General features: G+C 36.4%; 1 protein-coding gene across 1 annotated transcript; it reads right to left on the bottom strand.

The window, feature by feature from the left end:
* Positions 1–1,057: 1,057 nt before the first annotated feature.
* On the bottom strand, positions 1,058–2,741 carry LOC132273345 (ankyrin repeat-containing protein ITN1-like). Its single transcript, XM_059774312.1, has 2 exons — positions 2,248–2,741; positions 1,058–1,825 (listed from the first exon to the last, which is right to left on the bottom strand). Exons 1-2 carry the CDS (start codon positions 2,722–2,724, stop codon positions 1,175–1,177), a joined length of 1,128 nt encoding a protein of 375 aa, XP_059630295.1. The 5' UTR covers positions 2,725–2,741; the 3' UTR covers positions 1,058–1,174.
* Positions 2,742–12,220: the final 9,479 nt, after the last annotated feature.

Below are 12,220 nucleotides of genomic sequence, written 5' to 3'. Positions count from 1 at the left end.
TTTAAAAGCTAGCTATAAGCAATTGAGCACTTGAGCATTTCAGATCACATGCAATAATTCAATATTAAGCACACTGTTCTATTCGGCCGATCATTTCTGTTATTTTGTGGCCTTGGGCTTTTCCTTTGGGCCCGTTGGGCTTTGTAGCTACAGCCCAAGGTTGAGCCCATTGTAATTACTCCTACTTATTTATAATACTTGTTTAACCTTTCAAATATATTTATATATACAAGGTAGAAGTGTTATTATAAACTTATATGTGATTCCTTCCTTATATTCCTAGCATAAAGACCCCACATTTATTAAAGGGTGGTTTGAGTTCTTGGTTTTTTTTTTTTTTATTATGAAAAGTTAAGCAACTGATATAAATAAATAATAATTACAAGCGAGGCTTAGGCCAAACAAGTGACTAAGCCCAAAAAAGGAAGCAACCCAAAGGTACAATCCATCTTTTGAATATATATCGTTTATTTTTTTTTTTCTTTTGCTTGTTTATTTTAGTGTCTTTATCTGTTTGTTTCAAACTCTATCCTGAATTAATGAGGCAACATAATTCGTTTTCATGACATTAACATAATCTGTTTATTCTCAAAGCCATTTCTTAGTGTAGGTAATTGTTCTCGCACAAAAGATCTTTCTCTCTCTCTCTTTTTCTTTTTTATTTTTTAATTTTTTTATCGTAAACAGTAATACCAAACACAAATTTTCTGCTAATTTCACCATGCCAATTCCTTTGAATCATCCCAAACTAGGACTGAGACGGCGATCAAAACCACATTGGAATTTTCGCATTGCATTGGAGTTCTCAAAAAATCTCAACTTATTAACTATAAACTCCTCAAATTAAACAAGTATCACCACAACATACCTCTTGAGATTAAGAACTGCTCATATATAACTAGAATTTGTTCACATAAATATGTTTGGTTCCAACCACACACACATATGACATATATATATATATATCTTCCTTCGTTTTATTTTCAGGAGAGATGCATTAAATAATTGAGAAATTAAGAATTAGCCATTGCATATTTCAGAAATATATAAGCACACTCTTATTCTGCTTGAAGCATATATCATCCATATAATTACAAGTACAAAGAGCAATTTATTGAACCACACCACATCACAAGCATTAATTGCATAATAATATTTAATTATACCTACAGGCTCATTCGAGTTTTGGAGGATCATGTAGGTTGTGGAATAAGGGACATTTTGTTTTCTGTTTGAAGAGACCTTGTCCATAGGTAGATAAGACTAGGTTTACAAACAGTGGAAGTTGCAACCAACCAAATATGATTGCTGGGACACTAGCTGCCCCAGCAAACAAAGTGATTGGAGTAGTAGACCAACTAATTCGTTTACCAAGCTCCATAATAAGAGTGACACCAAAAGCTACCATCATGGTTGCAATAGAGATGAAAAGGGTGGTCAAACCAATTATCAGTCTCGTGTGTAATGACCATCGGAAACTTTGTTGGATATAACGTGAAGTGATAATGCTCAAGAACATTAGCAATGAAGTGGTTGAAGTCAATAGAGAGATTGCGTTTGCTATAGCGTACACCATAAATAAGGTATACTTTAGGAACACCGGATTCCCCGATTCATCGGTGCCACCAGGTAATGTGAAGGCTGCTGCAAACATAACAGTGACAATGAGAGCCGCAACGATTGTAAATGATCCTGCTGTATCTCTCATCCATTGTTCTCCTTCTTTCAATAATTCATTGTGATAGCTTGCGTGCAAATCTGAAGGAGTTTCTCCATGATTGTTAGCTTTAAGTTTGTATGAAGATGGTACCATCCTCTTCACCTCCTATCATGCATAGTTAATAAGAAAGAACAAATTAAATTAACAATTAATGGAAGTTCCCATCTCTACTACTTTCAATATATATATATATTCTAGTTATAACAAGAAGCTTAATTATTAATTTCCACAATTGAATTATATATATGGGTTCAAAAGATCGAAGGCCTCAAAGACATTAAATACTTGTCAAAATATTTAGATATTAACGTTTATTACACTCTTTCTAGCCGTCTAAGCTTTTGACGTAGATCATATATGATTAATATCATATATATGTGGAGCAAAACATTGTCTAGTTGCAAAAATCTTTAATGTCTAAAATGCACTATAAGCATGCATATATATATATATATTGCAAAATAATTTGTACATTTTTTATGTATATTAATACATATATAATTATATTTATGTATATTACCACCTACCTCGTACCATTGTAGTTCTCTCTGCATTTTCATAGCTGCATCTCGAGCTTTGCTGAATACCTTCGGTTGGGACTGTTGTTCTCCTTGATTTTTTGAATCTTCCTTTGAAAGTAGTCCTCCCCCTATGTATCGATCATCTGTTACTAGTGGGCATGCAGCTATATGTAATATGGTGTTTGATTTTACCAGTCTTCCAGCAATTTTGTTTCTTTGTTGAGTATTTAAACCATAAATGAGGTTCCATATTTTCTCCTCACGCCAAGCAACTGCAATGTGAAATATACTTCCACTATCTTCATCCCCCCACAACAAAGCAGGATTCGACCTCAGCACTTCCTCAACAAATTCAACATTCCCACATTTGATGGCCTTTTTTATGGCCTCAAAGTATACTCCAACATATTTAGAGTCAAAAGTCCACCTTGGGGAACACATCTTGCTCAATAGTTCATGGGCTTCCATGTTTTTTTTCTTCATTTTCCGTGCTTCAGCCATAATATCTACAATTTTTATTCGAGTAGAAATATTATTAAAAAATAAAATTAATTTAAAAGTAGTGGGAAATTAAGCAGTAGCCATATGAATAGTAGTACCCTCGTACGTACTTATAACAACCTTTAATTCTTTTACAAAATCGACCACTGTTATACATCAGAAAAAGGATATTGCTGAGCAGAACATATCTAATTACATTAAAAAGTGAAGAATAACAAAACTTTGGCGGTTCCATTTCGGCACAGCAGAAATAATTAAATCACAAACAAACGAGATTGAATGACAAAACAAATAATAATAATAATAATAATAATAATAATAACACAATACTTAACGTAATTCACCCTATCCTGCTTATGTCCACATAAAGAAGAAATTCTACTGTGGGGAAGAGAATACTTTTTTTTTTTGTTTTTTTTTCCCCTTATTTAGTGAAGACGTACAATTATAGAGATTACCCACTCAATCATTATCTCATGAAAAATCATATTAGTAAAGTCATTGGACACCGGATCATGTACACACTCTTTACTCGGGTAAGTGACAGATACCTGAACCTTTCACGATCTAATTCGCCATGAGAACCCTCATCGTCATCCCTTTTCTAACAACTCATGTTGGGTTGTGTCTCAAATTATTGAAGATTGCTGAATGCTGAAGAGGTTCCATCTGTTCAACTTGTAGTACCAGTCGCATTTAACTCGAATTGGTCACACTTGCTTGACATGTGCGAGAATCATTTTTGTATCTGAGAAATTGTTTTCCTATAGACTATAGACTTGTAGGGCAAGTTGTTTCTTTTTTTTTAAAAGAAAGGAATTTGATTATAAGAAGATAATTAATGACAACCGAGGAATTGTAATCCTTCTCCAACATTTCCACATTTGATGGCTTTTTTTATGGCCTCAAAGTATACTCCAACATGTTTAGGGTCAAAAGTCCACCTTGGGGAACACATCTTGCTCAGTAGTCCATGGGCTTCCATGTTTTTTTTCTTCATTTTCCGTACTTCAGCCATAATATCTGTAATTCTTATTCGAGTAGAAATATTATTAAAAAATAAAATTAATTTAAAAGTAGTGGGAAATTAAGCAGTAACCATATGAATATTAGTACCCTCGTATGTACTTATAACCACCTTTAATTCTTTCACAAAATGGACCACTGTTATACATCAGAAAAAAGGATATTGCTGAGCAGAACACATCTAATTACATTAAAAAGTGAAGAATAACAAAACTTTGGCCCATTTCGGCACAACAAAAACAATTAAATCACAAACAAACGAGATTGAAAATAATAATAACACAATGCTTAACGTGATTCGGCCCTACCCTGCCTATGTCCACATAAAGAAGAAATTCTACTATGGGGAAAAGAATACAATTTTTTTTTTTTTTCTTCTTTAGTGAAGACGTACAATTATAGAGATTACCCACTCAATCATTATCTCAAATTATTAAAGATTACTGAATGTTGAAGAGGTTTCATTTGTTCAACTTGTTTTAGTACTGGCCGCATATGATATGGAATTGTGTGTTGGAAACGGGGGCATTAAAAACATAAACTTTGGATGAGATTTGAAATAGATTTCGCTAATAATTTTTTACGGATTTCTAGACAAGCGCGTTTCTCTCCGCAAGGAGATGAACGTAGTATATTTACTTTCTGAAATCCGTTTCCGGATGAATGAGAAATTAGCTCCAAAGTGTGGTGTTTTGATAAGCCTAAATGGGTATGCAAAATGTGGGAAGTGTTTGTCCCACATGGAAAAAATGTTGAAACAAATTGAAATTTAAATAAGCTGAGTTTAGGATTTGGGCTTGGGCTTGGGCTTGCGCTTGGGCCTACTTGTAAAGTCCAAATTATTCTTTTTTGGAATTTTAGATTGGGCCTAATTTTGGGCTGGGCTTATTTAAATGGGTTTCACAAATGAGTGAGTTTTTGGGTGGTTGGTTTTTTGAATTAAAAAAACTACTTTTTAGTTTTTCTAAAAGGTTACACCTTTTAAATTAAAAAACCATATTTTAGTTTTTCTAAAGGGTTACACCTTTTAAATTAAAAAACCACTTTTTAGTTTTTTCAAAGGGTTACACCTTTTTCCGAACCATCATGACCCATGGTTGCACCCACTCGAAAAGGCACATTGCAACCTATTGGAATGGATGTGTCTATTGGTGAACAGACACCACGTGAACCATTGCAATCTATTGGAATAGATGTGTCTAGTGGTGAACAGACACCATGTGAACTATTGCAACCTATTGCAATGGTTGTGTCCAATAATGAAGAGATACACCTCATCCGAAAAGACATTTCTGTTTCTATAAATACCCCCCTTTGGATCATTTGCAAATTGTTCATTTTCATTTTCTTCTATCTCCCTCTCTAGACTTGAACTCAACCCAAGTGGGTTCAAACCATAGGTTAAGTGGTCCGAACCACTTAGACCCTAATCCAATTTCATCGAGCCATATTAAGATTGGTCCGAACCACTTGATTCGAATTGCACCCAATTCAGCATTTATATAGCATAGATGCATTTTTAAGTCAGAGAGAGTATTACACGGAGAAGGTTCGCCGTATCCACGAGTTTATAGTGCTGCTACTGGTGGATGTAGACCATTGTATCCTGGGAGATAGACGCCACTGAGTCCGTTAGCACCATAAAGGGGCGAATCTGTCTTAAGGACATAGTATCCAATACTAGCCTCGGTCCAGGTTTATTCCTTGCATATTATTATTATTTTATTGCTTTATTTTGCATATTTAATTAAATATAGAGTTGCATATTTAATTAATGATTTATTAGCATATTGTTAATTATCTCATGATATATTAGTATAAGGGTTATTATATCTTAAAAGTCACATTAAGCATATATTTTTCCAACAATCTTAAGACAGACTCCTTCCTTGCGTAGATTTTATTATATGTTTCTACTTAAGATATAAACAAGTAGATATTATACTAATACTTGAGATATAATAAAATAATGTTATATACATTATTATATGATAATATGTTAAATATTAATGCATTCAATATTATGTGAAATTGAAGCATGTTATATAAGTAGATTATTGAATTATTCAATATTGGTTGAATTATTTAATTTTGTAATATGATATTATGAAGTATATGACATTACCTTAAACATGTACCAACTAGAGGTGGAAAAAAGTACTTCATTACTTTTATCATTGGTTGCACAAGATACCGTTATGTGTATTTGCCACGAAGCAAAGATGAAACCTTAGAAATGTGACATCATATGAATTATGGAGAGGTTGAAAACCTTTCTATAAATTCTTAAAAGTGGGTGTGTCTATTTAAGGTTGCAGATCCTACTCTTATGAAAGGTTAAAGTGGTCTTAAAATGTGACAACCTTGTAGGTGAGTGTGTCGTGGAAGGGTGCAAGAGGCACTAACAGGCTACCACACTAGGCGAGTTACAAGTGCACAGTCCCCACACTTAAAATCTTTGATAGGTTATGCTCATAACAGTATTGCGTATCATTTCTTGTGTATAAATCATACAATGAAAATAAAGATGAGCTTAGAGGTAGTAAGAAGGTTAGAACGTCTAAATCTTTTATTCCTGATTTTCTAGCATGTTTATTGGAGAATAAGCCACAAAACTTTAAGGAAGCAAATTCTTCTCTTGATTATTATTATTTCTTATATTAATTATGTGATATAATTAATCATGTGATATAATATGAAATTATATTGTTATGCAAGTTTAATATTATTTTTATAAATGTTTACTTTCAATTGATACTATAATATTGAACTATGTAGTTGAATTACTTAACGTGTATTGTAATTCAAATTTACAACATAATTTATTTAATATGTGATATTACTGAATTTTGTATGAATGGACTAGTCCAACTATGTCAACTCTTCTGATAGTCAAAGGAAAACGATCTATACTAGTGTTTAAGACACGTATAGCTATAAATGGGCTGAATCAGAGAAAATTTTCCAATAACTCGAAAGAATTTAATGGAAAATGTTATGGATACACTAAGCAAATACACCTAGACAAGTTAAATCAAGCTAGTTAGCTCTAATATACAATTTAGCTAAAAGCTAAAATGTTATTGAATTACAAACTAGTTAGCTTAGGTATAAGCTAAAATGATTAATGAGGTGCACAAAACCTAAGAGGAAGATGAAAAACTCTCAGTTGGTTCTAGCTCTTAACTTGATAGTAAAAAAACATAAGGGTGATGAGTAGCCATTTTAGCCATAAGCTATTTGAGTTATTCATCATATCTGCTCATGTAGGAGGGAATAATACTACTTGTAAAGTAGTAATTTTTGAAGAACATTCTTCAAAACAAATTACTCTACTACCAAGATAGACCACTTAGATAAGTGTGTACTAAAGTTATGAGCTACTAGAATTGCTAGCTAAATAAACTTAACTTCAAGCTAGCGGTAATAACTGAAAAGTGGGTGCTCATCATAACTTAGTAGTGAGATATGAGAAGAGTGTGTAATAATACTTGAGAAGTGAGTGCTCACTCTGTGGTGATTGTATCCAAAACTTAAATAATAAGATAATTATTTGCTTAAATGATTGAGTTATGTGATGTGTGACACATGAAAGGTTATGACATGTTAATATGACTAACTTAACATGAATAACTCAATTCATAAATACAAGAGATGTAGAAGCAAATATTAATTAAAGCCCATATCTCTAGCATTAATTCACAGCAACGTCAGTAACATATTATAAAAACAAGTTAGAGATAAAGTGAATACATATGCACTAGAGACTGTTAGACATGCTTGTTGAAAAACGAATATAGAATCTTGGAAAGGTAGATGGGGTGAAATATTTAATATATGGTATTTCAAGAGTTAGAAAACCATAAGAAATATATCATATATAAAATTTCAGGATTATCTCAAAGTTGTGGGGGGATATTGTCCATAGATAAAATTTGCTATGAGTTACCTCACCAAATAAGAAATACTTATAAATGTAGGGTTCTTAATCCTAAGAAATTTTGGATAGAACCAAAAATCATTTATAGTATTATAACAATAGTGCATGTTATTTCCTATGAGGAAAATATTATGGAACAACTAGAAAAGTTATTTTTTCAGCGGAAGAGCTGAGTTATTTGTTCTAGTTGAAGAGTAAAGTGTGTAAGCTTATAAGTCCTTGAGTGGATTAAAGCTAGTACCAAGACAATGACATAAATGTGTTGTATAAGTCATTGTGCAGGTGCAAAATTTCGCTCAACCAATAATGATTAAGAAAAATAAAACAACTCACTCAACAAATAATAAAAATAAACAAGAACCGTATAAAGATAAGCGTAGAATTGCTTGATCCCTTTATTGGAGGTCTAAGCCTCTATTTATATACAAAAGATTGTAAAATTATTGTAGGACTCGCGTTACTTGTCCTCTAATTCTTTCTATATAAACATTCTTTACTAATAGAGTTCTTTCCATTGTCTAATTTTCTATGCATAGAACTTGCTTTGTACAGAACTTTCTATCTCAGAATTTTCCTTCTATGGTAAATCCTTCAACTGGTAGGACTTGTGCATTCTTGAATAACTGGGCTGAACATACTTTGATCCGGCTGGGCTTGAATAACGGACCGGATGTTAAATATTAACAAGTTGGGCTGATGACCTCTTAATTCGGCCTTGATGGAGGTTGGAAGACAAATAACAGTGGTCTTGGGCTAAAAATACACTCAATTTGGGCTTGAGCATGACGGGCCTTTGGAAGATAGATTTACATCTGTGATGACGTGGAATATTCTTATTGGAGGGAGTTTTTTTCCCTCCACACTTTGCCCCAAATTTCATTTTTAATTGAGTGACGGCTCCCATTAAAGAGGGAATTGAAACCGGTTTTTTACTTTGCTTCAGAGACGGTTCAAGAACTTTCATTATTACTCCGTCGTACAAGATTCTACAAGAGTTATATTCGCCCTAGCTGCACTCCTGCGTTCTTCATTCCATCGCCTTGTCAGGTTAGTTTTTTTTCGCATCTTTCTCTTCAATCTTTCATTATGAGTACTTCATCTACTCTCGAACGTATAGACATTGGGGATTCTGAATCCACACCTTCATCTTCCCCCATTCGCATTAGGGTTCCCCCTCTTAGGGTTTCTACAGATCGTCTTTCGTTGAATCAATTAGGTACTTCCCCCCTTCCATCCGAGACATCCACCTCAGGCTCTGATAATGTTCTTACTCATGAAGAGAGGAAAGCAATCATCTCTATTCGCCGCATCAAGTTCTCTGTTGCTTCGGTAATGGAAGAATTTGATATTCCTGAGGGAGTAGAAATTGTAGAATATCCCGAGGGTGCCGATTTTACCTCCGGCGAAGGAATTGAAGAGAGTGAGTTGCTTCTTTCGGTCGGGCATCTTAGCGCCCTCCGGTTCCCTCTTCACCCCTTCTATCATTTAGTTTTCAACAAGTTAGGTCTTGCCCCCCTTCAGGTAAATCCTAATTTCTTTCGCATCCTTTCGGCACTGTTGGTGCGCCGGAAATTAGAGGCTCTGGATTTGACCTTTGCCGACCTCCTGCTTACTTATAATATATCTAAGCATGGGACCGAGCCTGGTCGCTTCTTTTTTACCTCTACCCTTCATCAGAGGATATGCACGAACCTTTCTTCATCTGAGAAGAAGTGGAAAGAAATGATGGTTATAGTTAAAGGAAAATGGTTCGTGCCCCAATCAATTACGCTCCCCATCCTGCGCAAGTTCGGGAAGTTAGGTATAGAATACTTAACCTCCCTTCATACCAAGTGTTCTGGCTGTTTTCCTTACCAAGTCTTAATGTTTCGCCGTACTTATGAGTTTCTTGGTGTTTTTTCAGCTACATTCCCATCCTCCGCAGCAAGGAACAGACTTTCTTTTCTTGAGGAACGAGTCTGGAGTGACCCCTCGCCTATCGAGGACCTGCTAACTTCTTCAAACCTCAAGGATATTGCCTCCAGTGCTGTTGCTGCAGACCTCATGGATCTGTCTCTACCATCCTTTGATAGTTTTCCCATGACTGAGGAGGAGATACGGAGGGCTGAGGCTTTAAAAAAGAAAGCCGAAGATGCCCAACCCTTGGTCGTTATTAGGTCTACTAAGGGTGAGGTGGAGGCTGAGGAACCACCAATGAAGAAATCTCGCCTCAACCCCCCATCCTCTGGCAAGGGCAAGGTCCCTTCTAAAAGCAGAGGGAAAAAGGCTAGAGAGGCCGAACCTGAAGATGAAGTCAGGGCATATGTTCTGGCTGAAACTGGGGCTCCTTGGACTCCTTCCTTCACCAGGGCTGACAAGTCAGTCCTGTATTCAGGGGATTCTGTGATCACAGACCCTTCAGCTGCACTGGCTGTGGCCCGAGGGATGTGGCTCCCAAAGGACGAGGAAGCCATCAGCCAAATGGGGTTGGAACAACTACTTCCCTCTGCCCCGGTCCGGGCCATAGAGGTTCGTATTGCTCCTTCAGAATTATGTTACTCTTGCTTACTTATGTTTCCATTTATGCTCATATTTGTTCCTCTGTTATCTTTTTATACAGAGTCTATACCACACCATGGCCCTCTGCGCCACTGCTGAAGCCCAATCCCTCTCCATTAAGAAGTTGGAGAAGGATCTTGACAATGCAGAGAAGAGAGCCACCACTGCCTCTACCAATCTGAAGATAGCTACTGAAGCCAAGGATGTGTATAAGAGGCAGTTGGCTGCCTCTGAGGCTAAGGTGGATTCTCTTCAGGCCGAAATTCAACGCCTGACCGAGACTCTTACTACTTGCTTCAAGGCGGGGAAGCAAATGTAGGGGCGCTACTCCTGTCTGGCACACCTAGCTAGTGCTAAAGCGTTCCGGTCTGGCTATAATCAAGGCTCAGGCCCTAAGACAATGGATCCGGACGCTTTTGACAAGCAGGTGGGGGTGCACTTCCCATATGATGAAGGGCCACAGGCTTTGGAAGCTGAAATCCGCTTTGCCGAGATGGTGAAGGCACACCTGAAGGGTACTCCTAGCTCTTCTGCCCCTGCGGCTTCAATTCCTTCTACCCCAAGTCCTACTGTAGTGGATGCTTTTGAATCTACTCCCTTCGATCCAAAGAGGAAGTAGAACCATGTATTTTGTTTTTATTGACAGTATATTTGGGATAATAAATATAATTTTTGTTTTAGGCTTTTAATACCTGATTTGTTTTTGCTGTATGCTTTTGATATTGTTCATACTTTTCTGACTGGTAATGTTTTTATGACAAACAAAACACATTGTCTTCATGCTTCGGATTTATGCTATCCAAGAAAAAGTAAGGATGATGGGAAGATGGAGATCCTTTTAACAGTTTAATTGACATCTCAAGATGATTCATATGGACAATGATCTAACTGTTAAGTGAACTCTTCTTGCCTTTGACTTGCCTGCAGTAGACGTATATATACTCTTTCTTTCTTGTGTGTTCCTGATGTGGGGTGGATTATGATGAACTTATGATATATCCACAGGGTATTAAAAACTTGGAGTCCGGAGGAAAAAGTTCTAATCCGGCCACCAGAGGTCTGAAGCGAATTGTTCCTCGGCACCGAGTCGTGGAGGAATATTGCTGAATAGGACACTTAGGGTCCGAAGCTGTCTCGGACACTTAGATCCGAGGCAAATTGTTCCTCGGCACTGAGTCGTGGAGGAATATTGCTGAATAGGACACTTAGGGTCTGAAGCTGTCTCGGACACTTAGGATCCGAGGCGAATTGTTCCTCGGCACTGAGTCGTGAAGGAATATTGCTGAATAGGACACTTAGGGTCCGAAGCTGTCTCGGATACTTAGGATCCTAAGCGAACTCGGACACTTAGGGTCCGAGGCGAATTGTGTGTTCGTTCTATCTTTAAATGATGTGGGACAATAGTAATACAAAAAATAAACCAACCACCCATAAAGAGCCACTTGGCATGATTGCTTTCTTTCGCCAATCAGTGTTTACCTTTTGCATAACAACAATGAAGTTGATCAAGGGAAATTTTGACAATCTCAAAGAGGGAAACTTGAATTTCATTAAACGAAATAAATTGAAATGAAAAACTTGTGATTGAAATTATTAAAAATTCCCAACTGTAACTGTAATAATCAACTGTAATTGTAATAGCCGTACCACTATGGTAACATCACGGCATATAGGTATGGATACCCCTTGTTATAAAAAGAGAAACATACATACGATATTGACAATGTTGGCTAGTGGTAATACCTTTTAAGGTGGATGGCATTCCATGGACGTGCAATAGGACGCCCATCAACTTCAGCCAACCGGTAAACTCCCTTCCCTACCACTTCGGTAATCCTGTAGGGTCCTGTCCAGTTGGGTTCCAACTTTTTAACATACGCTGTCTCCTGCTTCATAACCCAATCGCCAACCACGAACCTACGGTACCAGACACGCTTGTTATAACTGTTACACACCTGCTGTTGGTATGCCGCG

Source organism: Cornus florida, unplaced genomic scaffold, assembly GCF_030987335.1.
Source record: "Cornus florida cultivar Cherokee Brave unplaced genomic scaffold, ASM3098733v1 CherokeeBrave_3.0.0_Hap2_Chr09, whole genome shotgun sequence".
Taxonomy (NCBI): domain Eukaryota; kingdom Viridiplantae; phylum Streptophyta; class Magnoliopsida; order Cornales; family Cornaceae; genus Cornus; species Cornus florida.
The sequence above is the reverse complement of the archived record's forward strand: the minus strand, read 5'-3'. Positions and strand labels throughout refer to the sequence as shown.